Raw genomic sequence first — 24,316 nt, 5'->3', positions numbered from 1 at the left:
ACCACAGCCAACTACAAATGAATAACCACACCCTAGGCCACCCGACCCCACCCATCTTTCCCCCCCTCCACCTCTTTCCCCTTTCCTTCCCAATGTCTCAACAAATGAAAGTGATTTGTAAAAATGTTACATGGGGGGGGGGGGGGGGAAACATGAGAGAGAGACATTGCACACTTTTGTAAATCAACAAAATCTTTAATGAATAAATAAATACAAAAAAAAAATCATAAAAAAGAGGCCTCCTCACCTGAAGTACATCAAAGCCCACCTGAAGTCCCAAATTCCCGAAGTCCTGATCCACGCAGATCTATGCGTGTATGGAGCGATCTGCGTGGATCTGCATCTGATAGTTTACGACTCCCTGTTCTAGGGAATCACATGTATAATCGTATGTTTGAGGACATCAGGTGGCCTTTGATGTCCTTCAGGTAACCTTTGGGTGTAGGGCTTTCCTCCATCTCCACTGCGCAGGATTCCTCGGGAATGACAAGATCACTTGAACAGCTTTCCTCCATCTCAACTATGCAGGATTCCTCGGGAATGACAAGATCACTTGCACAGCTTTCCTCCATCTCAACTGTGCAGGATTCCTCTGGAATGACAAGACCACTTGCACAGCTTTCCTCAATCTCAACTGCGCAGGATTCCTCTGGAATGATAAGATCACTTGCATAGCCTTCCTCCACCTCAACTGCGCAGGATTTGACAAGATCTTCCGCATGGGTTTCCTCCATCTCCACTGCGGAGGATTTCTCTTGAATTACCAGGTCCAGCAGAGAACCACACTTTGAACAAGTAGTAAGACTCTCGCTTTTCACCGCACTTCCTGGGGTAACCACCACCACAGTTTCTATTTGAGATGTATCTGTTGCGGTGGTCCTGATGCAACATCTCTCCATCCCAACAAATGCTGCACTCAGCAGCTGGAAACCTGCAGCGATATAGCCTAGATAAATAGAAGGTCCAATATGCTGCTCGCTGGGAATTTGAGGCAATTCAAAAGTTTCAGGGAAGTCAATTCCCCCATTTTGTAAGACAGCAGACATGTTCCATATCACGGAAATCAGGATGAGTATCCCTGCTGGTAAGTTCAGCAGAGCTCCAAGCCCAAAAAAGGTTGAGAGAAAATCCTTATGTTTTCTGGCCTCCAACACATTGCAGAGGGCAAATAACTGTATTCCAAGGGCCGCTGAATTCATAATGGCAGCTAAGGCCATTAGGTCCTGAGCAATAAAAATTTCCCTCGGGAGGTTTGGATGTTGTTCATGGAGCTCTTCACAATGGTAATAATAGTTTCCGTCGTTCGAAGGGTCTTTCAAAAAACAGACCTTCCAGATTCCGATCCAGATGTTTCCCGATCCAATTCCCTTTATGTTTTCTACACGCCACACTCGCCAGTTGACAATGGCTATTGAGGCAATGCACGTCATCCAGGCCATAATATCCATCAGGAATGCACACAATGGGAAGCAGGGCACTAATCTCAGCCATCTGACTACCAGGGAGCCTTCTTTCACCCGCAGGGGGGGTTTGGAGAGGAGGGGAGCAGGGGAGACCTTGGAAGACATCCTGGAAACAAAAGAGAAGACAAGATGCAGTGAGAGAGGGAATAACAAGCAGGTCTAGTCATTGAAGGACATCCTTCCATGCACAGAAAGAAGCAGCAAAAGAAAGAGTTCCCCTGCTCTCTCTCCCCCCCCCCCCCCCGGTTAGGTATAGACATCTGATCCAGACACACTTTCTTCCAGCAAACTGCTACTGATTTAATATACTCTTGCACTGTTGCTGTGAAAATGGCCAGAACCTCAGCAACCTGTTGTGAATGATGGGAGCCGCTCATGTTTCGCTGTCCTGCTATCTGCTACTGCAGCTATCCTGCTCCACCGAGCATAAACTCAGCTATGGCAGAGTGAGGAATGTTTAATCCATAAACTTACGTGAAATGCCTTCCTCAGCTAGAGTCTAGCGTGCCAGGAACAGAGCAGGTATTTGCTAGGTGTTCCTGAGCCTCAAGAAGACTGAGCTGTTGGCCACTGAGCTGACGTTCGCCTGAGCAGCCGGCCAGCCACAGCAGCAACTGCTCTGCAGAATTCTCAGGTCAGTTACAGGCCAGTTAGAATCCTGACAACACCACAAATCATAACTCCAAGGTACTGGTCATTTGGAACATCAGGAAAGTGGGAAATGGGAGGGAACTCAGTTCCCTTCTTTCCCAATGCAGAGTGTCTATTCCAGGACACTGTGCAGTTAAAACACGTTCTTCCTGAAGTCAGATTCAGAGCAGTTCCAGCAGTAAAAATGGTGATGTGTGTATCTCAGTACAGATTTGTTTGATGGTCCTGAATGCATTTCATAAAGGATCTCCATGTACAAGAAAGGCTAATAGCATGAGGCCCTGAACAATAAGAATTGCCTTGGCAAAATTATTGAAGACTCCTTACAAACCTATCCTTCTTCCCCATCCCATCCTGTTTGGACATTATAGTAAGGGAGAAGATCTTAGCTCTTTTCCTTTGCACTGGGATTACATGAAATTTGTGCCATGGGACCCCATCACTCACACCAATACGGGCAACATCATTTTCAGAACCTAGGTGCCCATGATTTAAAATCGCTTTCCTAAGACACTTCAGTCAAAATATTTGTGTTGCTTCCTTCCTGTTCCTTTCTGTGTTGATGCTCCGAATGTGAGCTGCTCAGCTGCATGCAGTTTCCACTGAAGTGTGTGTGTGTGTGTGTGTGTGTGTGTGTGTGTGTGTGTGTGATTAACATTCGGCCAAGCAATGGGCCTAAATCCATCTATTTCACCTGAAATAACTTTGGGAGCCAGCCTTTAAAAATCTAAAGTAGATATCAAATTCAGAGGAATTAAAAGCTGTCACCTTTTTGACTATTTGAAACATCTTAGAACATACACAAATGTTAATGTTTGAAGGAAGGCAGGAAATGGAGCATTGGAGCCATCCATTCATTTCAGGAGTTGTGACCATTGATAAGATGAAGCACTTTCACATCGCATGGCAGTGTGCAGTGCTTTTAAAAAGGTAAAGGACCCCTGACAGTTAAGTCCAGTCACGGCTCTGGGGTTGCGCCACTCATTGGCTTTACTGGCCAAGGGAGCTGACGTTGGTCCACAGACAATTTTTTCCGGGTCATGTGGCCAGCAAGACTAAGCCGCTTCTGGCGAAACCAGAGCAGCGCACAGAAACGCCGTTTACCGTCCCGCCGGAGTGGTACCTATTTATCTACTTGCACTTTGACGTGGTTTGGAACTGCTAGGTTGGCAGGAGCTGGGACTGAGCAACGGGAGCTCACCCTGTCAAAGACGCAAGTCCAGTTCTGTATCTGCATGACATCCTCCACACCCAAATGCTCTCCCGTTCTGTTTCCCCCACTTAATCCGGATACACCATCTCCATTGAAAACTCTGCTCAGTGACACCCATCCAATAGAGAAGTGCTGACCGTCTTCCTGCAGATACACTTCCGCGCAGGGGTTTGGCCGACAAGTTCTTCCCGAGTGGGGGGATGTTTTCAGGGGCTCTTTGCTTTTCCCTGCCTCCCCTTTCATCCTCACCTGAGGAGATCTTGGCCATTCTCTTGACAGGGACCTCCCTTCTCAGGCCGGATTTCTGTTTTCCTTCATTCCTCCTTCTCCCCGCCTGGTTCACTGAGAAAATAAGAGAGAGGAGGTTTTTTGGGAAAGTGCTACATGGGCCAGTCCACCAATTGGCTACCAACAAGAACCTAGCAAAACACAAAATGGCTGCCATATGGTGTGGTATGAAATAAAATTGCCTGGCTGTGGGGCGTGAAGGCCGCTCCCCACAAGGCCCTTTCCACCTGGCCTAGGAGGGCGAGGCCCACTCTCACCAGCCCCACTGAAGAGGCTCCTCATGAGGCTGGAGGAACACCACCCCACTGTGAGGCGTGAAGGCCGCTCCCTGCATGTAGGTTAATTCACAAGCAAGGGCAGTGAGCTCCTTCAAGGTGTTTTGTTTTTATGTAACAGTTCAGATTTTGCAGCACTTATTCTGATTGCTAATGCTTTTGCTTGGGAAATCTCAGTCATGAAAGAAATAAGAGTGAAGACAAGCTCCTGAAGTCATTGGCGTAAGCCAAAAGCAGGAGGGCAAAAGCGATAAGTTTTCAATCACGATTGGCAGGCCAAGTCTGAGAGGAAGGGACTGTGGTCAGTGTTTTGCAGGAGCGATTCAGTTGCATGTTTGCCCAATTAAAGCAGAATTAAAGCACTCTGGTGCAACAAATCCACTTTTTAAAGGACTTATTTGCAGTTAGGGGAGTGACAGGGCAATGCACTAAAAAGTATAGTGTAAATTACTGATGGTGGAACCCAGAAGCAAATCAGGATGAATGCTAAATAGAATTGGCATCATCTAAACTCCACATAAATTTTGTGCAAGTAAATCAGGTTGAGTGTTTAATTTATTTTATTTTTATTTTTTTAAGGTTCTGCACGAGCCCCTTTACTGACTTGTGAATTCTACCTTCACATACAATGGTCATTACGCTTTCACCCAGTTTCCAGTAGATGGCGCCATCTACTGGAAGATAGCAATAAAAAGCCTTTACAATGTTAACTGTATGAGCTGCTACTTAAAAGTAACTTTACAGTTCATTTCTTCGTACTTCAATTTTGTAAGTGATGATTTAAAAACACCTGGAATGTGCTTCAAAAGTCAGATCAGTTTTAGGGATGGAATGGGTTGTGCTCGTATACATGTCAGTGATAAATGACATGTTTAGAAAGGGGAATATGCTGGTTGGAAGTAATTTCTAACTCTGTCCCTATTGCTCAGGAATTGAAAAAGCTGCTAAATCCAACCTAATAACTGTATCTTGAGCGAAACTGACTTCACTGTTTTCTCCTAACACATCTTGTTTACCTCCCCTCGATGTCCTGCTGTCACTCTTGTGCTCTGAAACGTACCATAGAGTTTGTTATGTCTCCTGGCAGTACGCAAGTTGCTGATCGCATTTTGTGTTTTGCTGTTCAATTGTGTTGACTGCACTAATAAATTGCCTTTTTCCTGACTCCTTTACAAGCTTCCTTCCGACTCAGGTGTGTTGCACCCTGCATGAAAACTTTGCAAAGCTGCTTGGTTCCTTTTTTGCATTAACCTCTCAGAAAGCTGCTTGGTTCCTTAGTAACATACTCAGGTACGACATGGGCGTAGAAAAATGCATGACTGCTGCCATGTCACAGCCAGCCAGCTCTTGTTTATCACCACTTCCTTCCTTAACCCACAAGACACTGTAAGGGATTCAGGGCTATTTTAAACGGGGGTGAGAGGTGGGCAGGCCGGGAGGTACCCCTTTATCACGGCAAATCCAGTTTTAACCCATGCATACTATTTTGTATGCACGGGACACGGGTGGCGCTGGGACACAGGTGGCGCTGTGGGTTAAACCACAGAGCCTGGGACTTGCCGATCAGAAGGTTGGCGGTTCAAATCCCCGCAACGGGGTGAGCTGCCATTGCTCAGTCCCTGCTCCCGCCAACCTAGCTGTTCGAAAGCACATCAAAGTGCAAGTAGATAAATAGGTATACCTCCGGCGGGAAGGTAAACGCGTTTCCGTGCGCTGCTCTGGTTCGCCAGAAGCAGCTTAGTCATGCTGGACACATGACCCGGAAGCTGTACGCTGGCTCCCTCGGTCAATAAAGTGAGATGAGCGCCGCAACCCCAGAGTCGGTCACAACTGGACCTAATGGTCAGGGGCCCCTTTACCTTTACCTTAGCATAAACTGACAGCTTGTAGCATAAGCTGACTACTTGGTTTGTGGGGAGAAATGTTACTTGGATTTTAATCGACAATCAACCCCAGGTAATTGCTGTTAAAAGCAAGGAAGCCCTATTTAAAGCAAAGGAACCTATGAAGCTGCCTTAAACTGAGTAAGACAGTACTGGGTTATTTTACCCAGTGTAGTAGTCACCACTGACTGAAAGCATCTCTCCAGGATCATAGAATTGTAGAGTTGGAAGGGACCCCAAGGGTCACCTAGTCCAACGCCCTGCAATGCAGGATATCAGTAGTGTTTGCCAACCCTACCTGGAGATGCTGGAGAACCTGGGTCCTTTTGCACGAACCTTGTCCGGCCATTGAGCCACAGCCCAGAGGAATTATATGGGGAGAGAGCAAAAATAGCTAGTATAGATTTACTCTGTAAGCTAAGCAATTGTAAGAAGAAAAGTCGGGCAAGAAGCAGTGGTCACCCCTGATGTTGACAAGGCGACAGCTTCCATTTTGAACCCTGTGGATGCAGAAGGAGGGGGTTGCTGGGAAAGTTGGATCCCCCAAATCTGGTATAAGGGGTTGGGAAGGATTTTTAACCCTTGCCGAGTTTTGACCATTGGGTTATATCGTGTTCACACAGGTGTGCCTGCAAACTCTGGGAAGAAGTGGACAAATGATCTTGTTTTGATATGAGCAGCTATGGGGTTTGTAGCAGGTGCTTGGAATGTGTTAGGTAGGTAGATGGAGAATGGTGAAACTAAGCCATCTGCCGAGGCTTAAAACACTGGGAGGCCCTGGAAGAGACTTTCTTCCCCAGTAGGTTTGCCAGAACTGACCTCTACGGAAAGGGAACAACAGCTCCTGCCAAATTCGAGCCAAATTCTTCAACATAGTTTTAGTTATTAGCTGCCATGCCTGTTGACATGTTGCCCGGTTTGCGTTACTTTAGCACGTTAATGCCAAATGGATTCTAGCTAAACAAAACCATTGCTTTCTGCTATAAGGGTTTGATCTGTTTTTCTGCCACAGCTGCCTTTGGGTTCTGTCAATTAAACTGCTGACAAACACTAGCTGCGGTCAAGGTTAAAAAGAAGAAAGTGTCAGTGGGTACCTTGATCATTTGAAACAATGTGTGTGAAACAGGTTTTCTCTCTTCCTTTATGTATATATATTTCCCTTTATATCTGGTACAGCCTAAATTTGTTTTCTGCCATTTCAATGGAAAAGGTAATTTTCATTCTTTCCCTGCTTAGAAACTGGGTCTGTCTCTCCCTGGATGTGTGAAATAATAGTGGGTTAAGATGAATACATTCTTAGAAGATCCTTGCTGTAGCTCCTAACAGCTCTACTTTCCCATCTCTTAGCAAATGGATACCTTATCATGATTTCTCAAATTGAGGCCATATGCAGCCACCTGGGAGCTTAGTACAGGCATAAAAGCATGGAGACAGAATTGAGGACAGAGTAGAAAATAAGGCAGAGGTGAGGCCACAGGACCAATGGATGTAGCCACCCGGTGCCTTTTAGTTTCTCACGAGGAAGCTGGTGTGGAACTTGAGGCTTCTGAACGATGTCTTGGCAGTTCTGCCTTTTAACTTCATGCTTTTGGGTTTTCAGATGATCAGGAATTGGTATCTCGACTCCAGAAGTACATACAAATGATACCTCTCTTCTTTTGCATCCAGTACCTTCCAAGTGACAGCATGGGAATGGAGGAAGGCCTCCCCCAAATAAAAAAGTCCTGCCTTATGACTCCTACAAATATTCAGTTGAAAGCTACAAGCTGCTGTGCCTGAGTTTAGTGTTGCGATCAAGCACTGCAGAGAGACTGTGCCTGTTGCCTTCCTACAACTGCCATCACCCTGACCATTGGCCACGTGGGCTGGGTGGGGTTGGGAACACAGCAACATCTGCGCTGTTAGGTGCTCCCAACTATTTAAAGGGCACCCCTATAAATAAATAAATCGGTTTTTTCCCTCTTGGCCAACACATGAGAAGTGTCGTAGCAACAAGGCTGGAGATGCAGCTGTGTTTGGATTCTCTGATGCTGCTCTCAGTGCCATGGAGTTCACGAAACATTGCCTGGACCACCCAGTCCTGTCCTTGAGCCCTGCCTGATCATTGGAAGCAGCTATCCCAGAACTGGGAAAAAAATCAAGTATTTCAATTGGGGGGGGGGGGCTGATTGGAGAACACTTGTGATGTATCATGCAACTTAACACATCGGATTAGGCCTAATTCACAGTCCTTCAACCCTCCAGTAAGCTTAGCATGAGGAAGGTTCAGTGGTTCAATGCACACTTTCGAAGACCAAAAAAAAAAGCTTTAATAATCAGCGTTTGTGCAATGCTTTCTAAAAGGTTCCAAAATGTTTCAGGTGCACCCTTGATAGTACCTGAGATTCACTCTTAACTCTTGTTGGCTATGAGTAAATCTTTAGTAGCATATCCATCCTTCTGAAAATGGCTCTACAGTGGTACCTCGGGTTCCATACGCTTCAGGTTACAGACTCTGCTAACCCAGAAATAATACCTCGGGTTAAGAACTTTGCTTCAGGATGAGAACAGAAATCGGCAGCAGCGGAAGGCCCCATTAGTTAAAGTGGTACCTCAGGTTAAGAATAGTTTCAGGTTAAGAACGGACCTCCGGAATGAATTAAGTACTTAACCCGAGGTACCACTGTACTTGTTTGTATATTCTTCATCATAAAAAACTTACATGAATAGGAAGGACTCATGAGGCCAGGGATGTGACAACTTCAGTTGTTATGTACTGCTGCCCTCTACTGGGAATACTGTTAAGTACACCTCAATTTTTATTTAAAACATTTCAAAGGCACTTGTTGATAAAAAGTCCCAAGGAGCAACTAACAAAATACCATATTTTTCAGTGATCAAATCTAAAGAGTGGATTACACCATAGCCTGAACCATTAGAAAGCATGAGAATCCTCCACAGGGGTGTAAGCAATAAGACACTATACATTAAACAACAACAACCAGAAAATTACACATAAAAATTCTTTTCCTTTCCGTGGAAATAACACACTGTCAAACATATTCCAACATTCCTACATAAATAACACGTAATACACGACAAACTAATTAGACATCAGTTGCATATCTTGAGGCAATTGTGATCTTCTTGTCAATCCTGGAGCACAGTCTTGAGGTTCAAAAGTGACAAAAATGCCCTTACAATTCAACTCCTCCCCCCTTCGTTAGCCCCACTCCATCTCAGTCATTATCCTTTGAAAGGAAAGAGTTGTGGCCAAGCTCCTGTGTCTTTGTTGTTGTTGTTGCTGCTGCTGTAGGTAATAAATAGTCTCGTAGTCAGGAGGAGTTGGGCTTAGGGTTCCCCATCATTGCGTCTGCAACAACATCTATAGAAGTGTTATGCTGTAGGGGGCAGGGCCTTTTAGGGACTTAAAAGACAGAATTAGAAAAGAAGGAAGGGGTAAAAAGCCCCTCCCTAAAAAATCTCCTGGAGTTATCTTGGTTAGCTGCAAATAATAAAATTGTAGCCTGTTAAGCATGCTAATCATTTTAACATTATTATCACATTTCCACATACCGTATTTTTCACCCTATAGGACGCACCTTTTCCCCCTCCAAAAATGAAGGGGAAATGTGTGTGCGTCCTATGGGGCGAATGCAGGCTTTCGCTGAAGCCTGGAGAGCGAGAGGCGTCGGTGCGCACCGACCCCTCTCGCTCTCCAGGCTTCAGGAGAGCTGCAGCGCCAGCCGCACAAGGTCGGGGGACAGCGGGGAGGCGGAACGCCGCCATCCCGCTGTCCCCGGACCTGGTCTGCAGGCGGGCGGCGGGGAGGAGAGCGCTTCTCCCCGCTGCCGGCCCCACAAGCGCCTGGGGGGGAAATAATTTTTTTTTCTTTATTTCCCCCCCAAAAAACTTGGTGCGTCCTATGGGCCGGTGCGTCCTATGGGGCGAAAAATACGGTAATTATTGTAATTATCTTCTAATTTTGTTTGATTTCCTTCAGTTAGTTACTCCACATGTACAGGAAGACCAGGGTTATAATATAAACAACAAAAATAAAGAAATTAGATTTCCAGTTAAAAATTACATTTTCAGATGAAAACGGACTTGACACAAAGACATCATATTTTGAAAAGAATTATTATTAAAGAATACAAAAATATTATCAAAGCCACACATATTCCCAAAATGAAAGGAACTTGATCTATGAGGAACCAAACATAAATAAATGTTTAAAAACACAGTCTTTAAGTAACCTGAAGCTTCTCTGTTTTGGCATTCTAACAATAAACATCCTAAATGAAAATCAAAGAATGTTTCTTGATGTAATAGCAAAATATGGAAAAACGAATTCATACCAAGAAAAAAATGAATGACAATTCAAAGTTGTGGTGCAGGTACCTTGAACTAGGCACAATAACAAAATTAATAAGAAGTAAAGTAAAAAAGGTAAACAAATACCACTCTCCAAACAATGTTGGTTGTGCCGCGATCCATTTCATAAACAACATGGAAAAACTGATTAGTAAATGAAAACAGAATATTTATAACTTAGGATAAGTGTAAAAAAAACACACAAAAAACCCACCTGTGAAAAGCACTTGGTATGTTAGAAAAGAACTTGGCAATGAGCAAAGGATACATAAAGCTGATCTCCCTCAATGGTTTCGAATTGTACACAATCCCTGCAGTCCTCTCTCTCCAAACCTCCTTTCTCCCCCCTTTTCTCTTTTTGTTTTTAAGCTGACAGCCTCTGTGCATGTGCAGAGTTCATGTTTCTGCAGACATTTTATACCATTGAAAGTGTTGCATATTTTGGCTAAGTTACCATTAGTGAAAGGAAGGGTAAGGAGTAGATTTGAAAAATAAGGTTAGATTCAAAACACAAAGAGAAACTCAGCAATTCAAGTTCTCACCAACGCCACTACACCCCTCATCCGCTGCCTTTCATCCTGGGAACTCTGTCTTCCAATCTCCCCGCCTTCCCCTTCCAAGCTATCCTCCCCTACTCCCAGCCAGCTTTGCCCTCGCTGGTGTGCTTCTGCCTGAAGTTCCCACCTACGGCATTTCCCCACTTCTCCCTTAGCCTCTCCACTCTGTCATCCTGCCAGTCTGGCTCCACAGTATCATCCAGACACTTCCCCCTCAGTCTTTGATCCTCATGGTCTTGGAAATCCTCCTTCGTCATCCTGACATTCCAGCCTCGTGCTCTCCATAGCTGCCTCTGCTCATCTTGTGTAACCCTCCCCTTTTGTGACATGTTAGTGATGTAGCAATGATGTATTGATGATGCTGTGCAAACTATATTCTGACATATGGTGGGAAAGTTTTCAAAGTCAATGTGGCCCCATGCTCTGGGTTCACTGGCTGCTGTTGAACCTGTTGCGCAACAATAAAGGCTCTGAGGCTACTGACTGCTGTTTTGCTCCAAATTGCTTGCTTGCTGGAATTTCCTTCTTTTACTGACCACATGGACCTGCGGGGGGACCTGTACCCCGACAAGCTGGGCTGTTGAGTAGTCTCCCAACCCGGAATTTTCCTTACCAGTGTGGAACCTCTAACGGAGCTACCTCCCCACTCCCCCCCCCCAAATATTGTTCCTTTTAGACTGTCCCTGTGGCTGGCTTTTTGGTTTTTTAAGAAAAGCACATTTCACATCAAATGTAAGCTGCAGATTAAGCAGGAGGAAGGGAGGGGTCACTCTCTCTCTCCTAAACCACTCCTGTCCACCACCACCCTTTTCTGGGCACAAATATTTTAGACAGCCCACCCCTGTTTCCTTCCTATGCAGAGTTAAGGTCCAATACGCTGTTATGACTGTTATTATTGTGAGCTTTGCAATGGTCATGGGGGATAATTTGCAGGAAATGTGTGGCATACTGTGTTTCTTTTTTTAAAAAGATGTTTGCAAAAGGTATTTATAGAAAATCAATCAATCAATTACTAATAGGTCCTCAAAACACCTGGGCAGGTACTTCTGCTAGAAACTATTCCCCCTCCCCTCCCGTCCCCTCCCGTTTGCTTGGAATCCCGCCCAACTGAGCAGAATTTAAGCCCCGCTCATCGGCTGACGTTGAAAACCAGATATCGCCTGGCCCTGGGCAGGATGGTACACCGAGCCTCCTCACATCTGTTCAAAGGAGGCTGCAAAGCGGGGGTCATGTTTGTATCATTTCACGGTCTTCTTTATTTCTATGCTATTTTAGATGTGGCTTCATAGCCAAGTGGGGGGTTTGAGTCCCGGTGCCTCCCAGGTCCTAGTTTGGCAGTCTAACCACTAGGCCGCACTGCCTCTCCACCTTCCTGCTTGAAGCAGCCCTTAATTGGGGACCTATATTCCTGCTTAAACCAGCTTTCTTTTTAGGACTGTGAACTTTGCTTTGCAACACTGGTAGCTGCACTGTACATTTAAGGCGCCCCCACCAAGAATCTGGGAACTGTAGTTTGTTAAAGGTGCTGGGAACTGCAGCTTTCTCAGTGTTCTGGAAACCATATTGAGCTCTTTAGAATTATCAGAGATTGGGGCGGGGGGGGGCTGTTAACAGATGCTGCGGAAATGAATTCTTCTTGTGGTTTTCCGTGTACGAGATCCATCCCAGTATATAAGCACTACGGTTTGGGAGCAGGCCAGTTGTTTGGAAAGCACAAGGTCGACAGAAAAAGACACCCAGACTTTTGTGGACTGTGGCAGATGAGGTCAGAGGGAGACTGCGATTTGGGGAGAATGTATCTTATTCTAAGGAAAGCTTCATTCCACAGAAACAGAAAAGATGTTTGACTTTCTAGGAAATGGCACTGCTGTTCAGATCGCAAGTTACCCAACCTCACAATTACTTAGGGTCATGCAAACAGACCGATAGCCCATTCTAGTCCAATGCACTGATGTCCCCAAAAACCGGACGGGTGATTCAAGGAAGCTTCCAGGCAGGGCATGAAGGCACTTAGCTCTTCCCCCCTCCCAGAACTGATATTCCAGGACAAACCGTTTTTATATCAGAACTTTAATGCGCTATTAGAATTAAAAGAGGGGAAAACCCAGCCGGATGGGCGGGGTCTAACTAAATTACTATTACGGTGTTTTTCGCTCTATAGGGCGCACCTGACCATAGGGCGCACCTAGTTTTCAGAGGGGGAAATCAAGGGAAAAAATATGACACCCCCCCCATCTCTGGGAGCAGCCAAGTTACGGGGAACCAGGCAGAGGCCTTCTCAGTGGTGGCGCCTTCTTCATGGTGATCCACTACTGCTTTAAGGGAGGTCTTGGAATAAGTAGATTTGTTGCTGATCCAAAACACCCACCCACCCCACTCACACATGAAAACAAAGACCACCACAGCCAACTACAAATGAATAACCACACCCTAGGCCACCCGACCCCACCCATCTTTCCCCCCCTCCACCTCTTTCCCCTTTCCTTCCCAATGTCTCAACAAATGAAAGTGATTTGTAAAAATGTTACATGGGGGGGAAACATGAGAGAGAGACATTGCACACTTTTGTAAATCAACAAAATCTTTAATGAATAAATACTAAAAAAAAAAAATCATAAAAAAGAGGCCTCCTCACCTGAAGTACATCAAAGCCCACCTGAAGTCCCAAAATCCCTGAAGTACTGATCCACGCAGATCAATGTGTGTATGGAGAGATCTGCGTGGATCTGCATCTGATAGTTTACGACTCCCTGTTCTAGGGAATCACATGTATAATTGTATGTTTGGGGACATCAGGTGGCCTTTGATGTCCTTCAGGTAACCTTTGGGTGTAGGGCTTTCCTCCATCTCCACTGCGCAGGATTCCTCTGGAATGACAAGATCACTTGAACAGCTTTCCTCAATCTCAACTATGCAGGATTCCTTTCGAATGACAAGATCACTTGCACAGCTTTCCTCAATCTCAACTGTGCAGGATTCCTCTGGAATGACAAGATCACTTGCACAGCCTTCCTCCACCTCAACTGCGCAGGATTTGACAAGATCTTCCGCATGGGTTTCCTCCATCTCCACTGCGGAGGATTTCTCTTGAATTACCAGGTCTAGCAGAGAACCACACTTTGAACAAATAGTTAGACTCTCGCTTTTCACCGCACTTCCTGGGGTAATCACCACTATAGTTTCTATTTGAGATGTATCTGTTGCGGTGGTCCTGGTGCAACATCTCTCCATCCCAACAAATGCTGCACTCAGCAGCTGGAAACCTGCAGCGATATAGCCTAGATAAATAGAAGGCCCAATATGCTGCTCGCTGGGAATTTGAGGCAATTCAAAAGTTTCAGGGAAGTCAATTCCCCCATTTTGTAAGACAGCAGACATGTTCCATATCACGGAAATCAGGATGAGTATCCCTGCTGGTAAGTTCAGCAGAGCTCCAAGCCCAAAAAAGGTTGAGAGAAAATCCTTATGTTTTCTGGCCTCCAACACATTGCAGAGGGCAAATAACTGCAATCCAAGGGCCGCTGAATTCATAATGGCAGCTAAGGCCATTAGGTCCTGAGCAATAAAAATTTCCCTCGGGAGGTTTGGATGTTGTTCATGGAGCTCTTCACAATGGTAATAATAGTTTCCGTCGTTCGAAGGGTCTTTCAAAAAACAGACCTTCCAGATTCCGATCCAGATGTTTCCAGATCCAATTCCCTTTATGTTTTCTACACGCCACACTCGCCAGTTGACAATGGCTATTGAGGCAATGCACGTCATCCAGGCCATAATATCCATCAGGAATGCACACAATGGGAAGCAGGGCACTAATCTCAGCCATCTGACTACCAGGTAGCCTTCTTTCACCCGCAGGGGGGGTTTGGAGAGGAGGGGAGCAGGGGAGACCTTGGAAGACATCCTGGAAACAAAAGAGAAGACAAGATGCAGTGAGAGAGGGAATAACAAGCAGGTCTAGTCATTGAAGGACATCCTTCCATGCGCAGAAAGAAGCAGCAAAAGAAAGAGTTCCCCTGTTCTCTCTCTCCCCCCCCCCCCCCCCGGTTAGGTATAGACATCTGAGCCACACATACTTTCTTCCAGCAAACTGCTACTGATTTAATATACTCTTGCACTGTTGCTGTGAAAATGGCCAGAACCTCAGCAACCTGTTGTGAATGATGGGAGCCGCTCATGTTTCGCTGTCCTGCTATCTGCTACTGCAGCTATCCTGCTCCACCGAGCATAAACTCAGCTATGGCATAGTGAGGAATGTTTAATCCATAAACTTACGTGAAATGCCTTCCTCAGCTAGAGTCTAGCGTGCCAGGAACAGAGCAGGTATTTGCTAGGTGTCCCTGAGCCTCAAGAAGACTGAGCTGTTGGCCACTGAGCTGACGTTCGCCTGAGCAGCCGGCCAGCCACAGCAGCAACTGCTCTGCAGAATTCTTAAGTCAGTTACAGGCCAGTTAGAATCCTGACAACAACACAAATCATAACTCCAAGGTACTGGTCATTTGGAACATCAGGAAAGTGGAAAATGGGAGGGAACTCAGTTCCCTTCTTTCCCAATGCAGACTGTCTATTCCAGGACACTGTGCAGTTAAAACACGTTCTTCCTGAAGTCAGATTCAGAGCAGTTCCAGCAGTAAAAATGGTGATGTGTGTATCTCAGTACAGATTTGTTTGATGGTCCTGAATGCATTTCATAAAGGATCTCCATGTACAAGAAAGGCTAATAGCATGAGGCCCTGAACAATAAGAATTGCCTTGGCAAAATTATTGAAGACTCCTTACAAACCTATCCTTCTTCCCCATCCCATCCTGTTTGGACATTATAGTAAGGGAGAAGATCTTAGCTCTTTTCCTTTGCACTGGGATTACATGAAATTTGTGCCATGGGACCCCATCACTCACACCAATACGGGCAACACCATTTTCAGAACCTAGGTGCCCATGATTTAAAATCGCTTTCCTAAGACACTTCAGTCAAAATATTTGTGTTGCTTCCTTCCTGTTTCTTTCTGTGTTGATGCTCCGAATGTGAGCTGCTCAGCTGCATGCAGTTTCCACTGAAGTGTGTGTGTGTGTGTGTGTGTGTGTGTGTGTGATTAACATTCGGCCAAGCAATGGGCCTAAATCCATCTATTTCACCTGAAATAACTTTGGGAGCCAGCCTTTAAAAATCTAAAGTAGATATCAAATTCAGAGGAATTAAAAGCTGTCATCTTTTTGACTATTTGAAACATCTTAGAACATACACAAATGTTAATGTTTGAAGGAAGGCAGCAAATGGAGCATTGGAGCCATCCATTCATTTCAGGAGTTGTGACCATTGATAAGATGAAGCACTTTCACATCGCATGGCAGTGTGCAGTGCTTTTAAAAAGGTAAAGGTAAAGGACCCCTGACAGTTAAGTCCAGTCACGGCTCTGGGGTTGCGCCACTCATTGGCTTTACTGGCCGAGGGAGCTGACGTTGGGCCACAGACAATTTTTCCGGGTCATGTGGCCAGCAAGACTAAGCCGCTTCTGGCGAAACCAGAGCAGCGCACAGAAACGCCGTTTACCGTCCCGCTGGAGCTGTACCTATTTATCTACTTGCACTTTGACGTGGTTTGGAACTGCTAGGTTGGCAGGAGCAGGGACCGAGCAACGGGAGCTCACCCCGTCAAAGACGCAAGTCCAGTTCTGTATCTGCATGACATCCTCCACACCCAAATGCTCTCCCGTCTGTTTCCCCCACTTAATCCGGATACACCATCTCCACTGAAAACTCTGCTCAGTGACACCCATCCAATAGAAAAGTGCTGACCGTCTTCCTGCAGATACACTTCCGTGCAGGGGTTTGGCCGACAAGTTCTTCCCGAGTGGGGGGGTGTTTTCAGGGGCTCTTTGCTTTTCCCTGCCTCCCCTTTCATCCTCACCTGAGGAGATCTTAGCCATTCTCTTGACAGGGACCTCCCTTCTCAGGCCGGATTTCTGTTTTCCTTCATTCCTCCTTCTCCCCGCCTGGTTCACTGAGCAAATAAGAGAGAGGAGGTTTCATGCAAGTCAAGGTGTGCAATGGATCTTCAGGGCATTGGGAAGGAAGAAAAGGTTCAGGAACAAGCGACGCAGCAGCCCCCCAAGCGGAAAAACACATTTGAACATATCGCTCATGAGATTCGCCCCCCCCCCCCTTTTAGGATATATATGCAGAACATCCTGTGCTCCTATTAATATACAAAGTGGGGTATTTCATATGATAAGAACAGAGGAAGCTGCCTTATATGGAGCCAGACCAATTTTGGGAAAGTGCTACATGGGCCAGTCCACCAATTGGCTACCAATGAGAACATAGCAAAACAGAAGATGGCTGCCATGGTGGATGGCAAAAAATGGCTGCCGTATGGTGTGGTATGAAATAAATTTGCCTGGCTGTGGGCGTGAAGGCCGCACCCTGCTAGACCCTTTCCACGTGGCCTAGGCCCCGACTCGCTAGCCCCACAAAAGAGGCTCCTCCTGAGGCCAGAGGAACATGGCCTGGCTGTGGGGCATGATTCGAAACATCCAGTCCCAGTCCAGTGCTCTAACCACTAAACCACACTGCCCCCCATTGCAGTCTATAACAGCCTGGAGGGCCACAGATGCCCCATATTCTCTGGCTCTGAGATTGGCCAAAGTTTCCTTTCTCTCCCTTGTTGTGCAAAAAGAAAAATGCCCATGAGAAAATGTGACCTTTTTGGTTCTTTGGAGACAGTTCTGCTTCTCTCTCTCTCTCTCTCTCTCTCTCTCTCTCTCTCTCTCTCTCTCTCTCTCTCCATTTAAAGGAGCCTCATCCCTTTTCCCACCCAACTTCCTCCTGCACACAGCTTCAAGATTTCCATGAAGAACTAACTAACCAATCACCCATAATTGGAATTTACGAGATTAAGCAGATAATTTATTTTTATATAATGAAAATAGATGGGAGGATAAGTTAATTGCGCAAGTCAAGAATATATAGGATGGCAAAAATCAAAAGAAACAAAGATTATGAGTTGGGTTCTTAAAATAACATAAACACGTGCCTCCTCAGTGGATTTCAGAACAAATATCTCTCTCTTTTTAAAAAAAGTTTTTCCGCAACTTCAGATGTCGAGGGCTAATTCTGTTTCCGAGGAGAGAAACCCTTCTGCTTCCGCCGAAAAACCTTTCAGGGGAGCATTTGCAACAGTTTGACACCATTTTTTTAGTGAATTGCAGAATGTAAGATTTTTCCTGAAATTGTGACCGCGCGGCTTAGGGATTTTTTTTAAAAAATTGTTTTTCCGCAGGTTCAGACGTCGACGGCTAATTCTGTTTCCGATGATAAAAACCCACCTGTTTCCACCGAAAAAGGTTTCAGGGGAGCAGTTGCAACATTTTGGCACCATTTTTGACTGAATTGCAGAAAGTCAGATTTTTGCTGAAACTGTGACCACGCGGCTTAGGGATTTTTTTCAAAAAAAAGTTGTTCAGACGTCGAGGCTAATTCTGTTTCAATGATAAAAACCCATCTGTTTCCACCAAAAAACCTTTCAGGGGATCCTTTGCAAGAGTTTGGCACCATTTTTGAGTGAATTGCAGAACGTCAGATTTTTGCTGAAATTATGACCGCGCGGCTTAGGAAAATTTTCAAAAAAAAGTTTTTCCGCAAGTTCAGACGTCGACGGCTAATTCTTTTCCCGATGATAGAAACGCTTCTGTTTCCACCGAAAAAGCTTTCAGGGGAGCATTTGCAACATTTTGGCACCATTTTTGAGTGAATTGCAGAACGTCAGATTTTTGCTGAAATTGTGACCGCGCTGCTTAGGGATTTTTTCAAAAAAAAAGTTGTTCAGACCTTGCGGGCTAATTCTGTTTCAATGATAAAAACCCATCTGTTTCCACCGAAAAACCTGTCAGGGGATCGTTTGCAACAGTTTGGCACCATTTTTGAGTGAATTGCAGAAACTCAGATTTTTGCTGAAATTGTGACCGCGCGGCTTAGGGATTTTTTTCCAAAAAAAGTTGTTCAGACCTCAAGGGCTAATTCTGTTTCAATGATAAAAACCCATCTGTTTCCACCGAAAAACCTGTCAGGGCATCGTTTGCAACAGTTTGGCACCATTTTTGAGTGAATTGCAGAACGTCAGATTTTTGCTGAAATTGTGACCGAGCAGCTTAGGGATTTTTACAAAAAAAAGTTGTTCAGACCTCAAGGGCTAATTCTTTTTCAATGATAAAAACCCATCTGTTTCCACCGAAAAACCTGTCAGGGGATCGTTTGCAACAGTTTGGCACCATTTTTGAATGAATTGCAGAAACTCAGATTTTTGCTGAAATTGTGACCGCGCGGCTTAGGGATTTTTTCAAAAAAAAAGTTGTTCAGACCTCAAGGGCTAATTCTGTTTCAATGATAAAAACCCATCTGTTTCCACCGAAAAACCTGTCAGGGGATCGTTTGCAACAGTTTGGCACCATTTTTGAGTGAATTGCAGAACGTCAGATTTTTTTCACCATTTCACCCCACTCTCTCCCTCCTGTCCACCACCACCGTTTTCTGGGCACAATTATTTTAGACAGCCCACCCCTGTTTCCTTCCTATGCAGAGTTAAGGTCCAATACGCTGCTATTACTGTTATTATTGTGAGCTTTGCAATGGTCATGGGGGATAATTTGCAGGAAATGTGTGGCTTACTGTGTTTCTTTTTTTAAAAAGATCTGTTTGCAAAAGGATTATATAGAAAATCAATCAATTACTAATAGGTCCTCAAAACACCTGGGGAGGTACTGCTGCTAGAAACTATTCCCCCTCCCCGCCCGTCCCACTTCTAATGCAAACCCCCTTCCTCAATTAGGATGGGATTTCTGCTAAAAGAGAGTTGGACAACTTGGGGGTTTCAGCAGGAAATTCAAGGCAGCCCCCTGCCTGAATGAGACTGGATTCCCCTGCTAAAACAAAAAAGGGGGACTGTTTAGGAGATAGATCCAGACGAACCCGCTTCTGAATCAGGAAGGGGTTTGCTTGGAATCCTGCCCAACTGAGCAGAATTTAAGCCCCGCTCATCGGCTGACGTTGAAAACCAGATATCGCCCGGCCCTGGGCAGGATGGCACACCGAGCCTCCTCACATCTGTTCAAAGGAGGCTGCAAAGTGGGGGTCATGTTTGTATCATTTCACGGTCTTCTTTATTTCTATGCTCTTTTAGATGTGGCTTCATAGCCGAGTGGCCTCCCAGGTCCTAGTTTGGCAGTCTAACCACTAGGCCACACTGCCTCTCCACCTTCCTGCTTGAAGCAGCCCTTAATTGGGGACCTATATTCCTGCTTAAACCAGCTTTCTTTTTAGGACTGTGAACTTTTAAGGCGCCCCCACCAAGAATCCTGGGAACTGTAGTTTGTTAAAGGTGTTGGGAACTGCAGCTTTCTCAGGGTTCTGGAAACCATATTGAGCTCTTTGGAATTTTCAGAGATTGGGGGGGGGGCTGTTAACAGATGCTGCGGAAATGAATTCTTTTTGTGGTTTTCCGTGTACGAGATCCATCCCAGTATATAAGCACTACGGTTTGGGAGGAGGCCAGTTGTTTGGAAAGCACAAGGTTGACAGAAAAAGACACCCAGACTTTTGTGGACTGTGGCAGATGAGGTCAGAGGGAGACTGCGATTTGGGGAGAATGTATCTTATTATAAGGAAGGCTTAATTCCAAAGAAACAGAAAATATGTTTGACTTTCTAGGATATGGCACTGCTGTTCAGATCGCAAGTTACCCAACCTTACAATTACTTAGGGTCATGCAAACAGACCGATAGCCCATTCTAGTCCAATGCACTGATGTCCACAAAAACCGGACGGATGATTCAAGGAAGCTTCCAGGCAGGGCATGAAGGCACTTAGCTCTTCCCCCCTCCCAGAACTGATATTCCAGGACAAACCATTTTTATATCAGAACTTTAATGCGTTATTAGAATTAAAAGAGGGGAAAACCCAGCCGGATGGGCGGGGTCTAACTAAATTATTATTACGGTATTTTTTGCTCTATAGGGCGCACCTGACCATAGGGCGCACCTAGTTTTCAGAGGGGGAAATCAAGGGGAAAAATATGACCCCCCCATCTCTGGGAGCAGCCAAGTTACGGGGAACCAGGCAGAGGCCTTCTCAGTGGTGGCGCCTTCTTCATGGTGATCCACTACTGCTTTAAGGGAGGTCTTGGAATAAGTAGATTTGTTGCTGATCCAAAACACCCACCCACCCCACTCACACATGAAAACAAAGACCACCACAGCCGACTACAAAGGAATAACCACACCCTAGGCCACCCGACCCCACCCATCTTTCCCCCCCTCCACCTCTTTCCCCTTTACTTCCTAATGTCTCAACAAAGTAAAATGATTTGTAAAAATGTTACATGGGGGGAAAAACATGAGAGAGAGACATTGCACACTTTTGTAAATCAACAAAATCTTTAATAAATAAATAAATAAATACTAAAAAAAAATCATAAGCAAGAGGCCTCCTCACCTGAAGGACATCAAAGCCCACCAGAAGTCCCAAAATCCCTGAAGTCCTGATCCACGCAGATCTAAGCGTGTATGGAGAGATCTGCGTGGATCTGCATCTGATAGTTTACGACTCCCTGTTGTAGGGAATCACATGTATAATCGTATGTTTGGGGACATCAGGTGGCCTTTTATGTCCTTCAGGTAACCTTTGGGTTATGGCTTTCCTCCATCTCCACTGCGCAGGATTCCTCTGGAATGACAAGATCACTCGAACAGCTTTCCTCCATTTCAACTGTGCAGGATTCCACTGGAATGACAAGACCACTTGCATAGCTTTCCTCCATCTCAACTATGCAGGATTCCACTGGAATGACAAGATCACTTGCATAGCTTTCCTCCATCTCAACTGTGCAGGATTCCACTGGAATGACAAGATCACTTGCATAGCTTTCCTCCATCTCAACTGTGCAGGATTCCACTGGAATGACAAGATCACTTGCACAGCTTTCCTCCATCTCAACTATGCGGGATTCCTCTGGAATGACAAGATCACTTGCACAGCCTTCCTCCATCTCAACTGCGCAGGATTTGACAAGATCTTCCGCATGGGTTTCCTCCATCTCCACTGCGGAGGATTTCTCTTGAATTACCAGGTCCAGCAGAGAACCACACTTTGAACAAGTAGTAAGACTCTCGCTTTTCACTGCACTTCCTGGCGTAACCACCACTACAGTTTCTATTTGAGATGTATCTGTTGCGGTGGTGCTGATGCAACATCTCTCCATCCCAACAAATGCTGCACTCAGCAGCTGGAAACCTGCAGCGATATAGCCTAGATAAATAGAAGGTCCAATATGCTGCTCGCTGGGAATTTGAGGCAATTCAAATGTTTCAGGGAAGTCAATTCCCCCATTTTGTAAGACAGCAGACATGTTCCATATCACGGAAATCAGGATGAGTATCCCTGCTGGTAAGTTCAGCAGAGCTCCAAGCCCAAAAAAGGTTGAGAGAAAATCCTTATGTTTTCTGGCCTCCAACACATTGCAGAGGGCAAATGACTGTATTCCAAGGGCCGCTGAATTCATAATGGCAGCTAAGGCCATTAGGTCCTGAGCAATAAAAATTTCCCTCGGGAGGTTTGGATGTTGTTCATGGAGCTCTTCACAATGGTAATAATAGTTTCCGTCGTTCGAAGGGTCTTTCAAAAAACAGACCTTCCAGATTCCGATCCAGATGTTTCCAGATCCAATTCCCTTTATGTTTTCTACACGCCACACTCGCCAGTTGACAATGGCTATTGAGGCAATGCACATCATCCAGGCCATAATATCCATCAGGAATGCACCCAACTGGAGACCGGACACAAATCTCAGCCATCTGACTACCAGGGAGCCTTCTTTCACCCGCAGGGGGGGTTTGGAGAGGAGGGGAGCAGGGGAGACCTTGGAAGACATCCTGGAAACAAAAGAGAAGACAAGATGCAGTGAGAGAGGGAATAACAAGCAGGTCTAGTCATTGAAGGACATCCTTCCATGCACAGAAAGAAGCAGCAAAAGAAAGAGTTCCCCTGCTCTCTCTCCCCCCCCCCCCGGTTAGGTATAGACATCTGATCCACACATACTTTCTTCCAGCAAACTGCTACTGATTTAATATACTCTTGCACTGTTGCTGTGAAAATGGCTGGAAGCTGCTCATGTTTCGCTGTCCTGCTATCTGCTACTGCAGCTATCCTGTTCCACCGAGCATAAACTCAGCTATGGCAGAGTGAGGAATGTTTAATCCATAAACTTACGTGAAATGCCTTCCTCAGCTAGAGTCTAGCGTGCCAGGAACAGAGCAGATATTTGCTAGGTGTCCCTGAGCCTCAAGAAGACTGAGCTGTTGGCCACTGAGCTGACGTTCGCCTGAGCAGCCGGCCAGCCACAGCAGCAACTGCTCTGCAGAATTCTCAGGTCAGTTACAGGCCAGTTAGAATCCTGACAACACCACAAATCATAACTCCAAAGTACTGGTCATTTGGAACATCAGGAAAGTGGAAAATGGGAGGGAACTCAGTTCCCTTCTTTCCCAATGCAGAGTGTCTATTCCAGGACACTGTGCAGTTAAAACACGTTCTTCCTGAAGTCAGATTCAGAGCAGTTCCAGCAGTAAAAATGGTGATGTGTGTATCTCAGTACAGATTTGTTTGATGGTCCTGAATGCATTTCATAAAGGATCTCCATGTACAAGAAAGGCTAATAGCATGAGGCCCTGAACAATAAAAATCTCCTTGGCAAAATTATTGAAGACTCCTTACAAACCTATCCTTCTTCCCCATCCCATCCTGTTTGGACATTATAGTAAGGGAGAAGATCTTAGCTCTTTTCCTTTGCACTGGGATTACATGAAATTTGTGCCATGGGACCCCATCACTCACACCAATACGGGCAACATCATTTTCAGAACCTAGGTGCCCATGATTTAAAATCGCTTTCCTAAGACACTTCAGTCAAAATATTTGTGTTGCTTCCTTCCTGTTCCTTTCTGTGTTGATGCTCCGAATGTGAGCTGCTCAGCTGCATGCAGTTTCCACTGAAGTGTGTGTGTGTGTGTGTGTGTGTGAATAACATTCGGCCAAGCAATGGGCCTAAATCCATCTGTTTCACCTGAAATAACTTTGGGAGCCAGCCTTTAAAAATCTAAAGTAGATATCAAATTCAGAGGAATTAAAAGCTGTCATCTTTTTGACTATTTGAAACATCTTAGAACATACACAAATGTTAATGTTTGAAGGAAGGCAGCAAATGGAGCATTGGAGCCATCCATTCATTTCAGGAGTTGTGACCATTGATAAGATGAAGCACTTTCACATCGCATGGCAGTGTGCAGTGCTTTTAAAAAGGTAAAGGTAAAGGACCCCTGACAGTTAAGTCCAGTCATAGCTCTGGGGTTGCGCCACTCATTAGCTTTACTGGCCAAGGGAGCTGACGTTGGTCCACAGACAATTTTTCCGGGTCATGTGGCCAGCAAGACTAAGCCGCTTCTGGCGAAACCAGAGCAGCGCACAGAAACGCCGTTTACCGTCCCGCCGGAGCGGTACCTATTTATCTACTTGCACTTTGACGTGGTTTGGAACTGCTAGGTTGGCAGGAGCAGGGACCGACCAACCCGAGCTCACCCTGTCAAAGACG

At 45.5% G+C, this 24,316-nt stretch overlaps 1 protein-coding gene and 1 long non-coding RNA gene across 2 annotated transcripts; both read right to left on the bottom strand.

Moving 5' to 3' along the window:
* Nucleotides 1–8,548: 8,548 nt before the first annotated feature.
* LOC114589726 (uncharacterized) lies at nt 8,549–10,495 on the bottom strand. The gene is made up of 2 exons (XR_003704765.2): nt 10,341–10,495; nt 8,549–9,257 (listed from the first exon to the last, which is right to left on the bottom strand). It is a non-coding gene; the product is annotated as an uncharacterized LOC114589726 (long non-coding RNA).
* Nucleotides 10,496–14,528: 4,033 nt separating this feature from the next.
* LOC114590288 (claudin-34-like) lies at nt 14,529–22,730 on the bottom strand. Its single transcript, XM_077920081.1, has 3 exons — nt 21,643–22,730; nt 16,589–16,681; nt 14,529–14,584 (listed from the first exon to the last, which is right to left on the bottom strand). Exons 1-3 carry the CDS (start codon nt 22,598–22,600, stop codon nt 14,529–14,531), a joined length of 1,107 nt encoding a protein of 368 aa, XP_077776207.1. The 5' UTR covers nt 22,601–22,730.
* Nucleotides 22,731–24,316: the final 1,586 nt, after the last annotated feature.

This window comes from Podarcis muralis, chromosome 2, assembly GCF_964188315.1.
Source record: "Podarcis muralis chromosome 2, rPodMur119.hap1.1, whole genome shotgun sequence".
NCBI lineage: Eukaryota > Metazoa > Chordata > Lepidosauria > Squamata > Lacertidae > Podarcis > Podarcis muralis.
The sequence above is the reverse complement of the archived record's forward strand: the minus strand, read 5'-3'. Positions and strand labels throughout refer to the sequence as shown.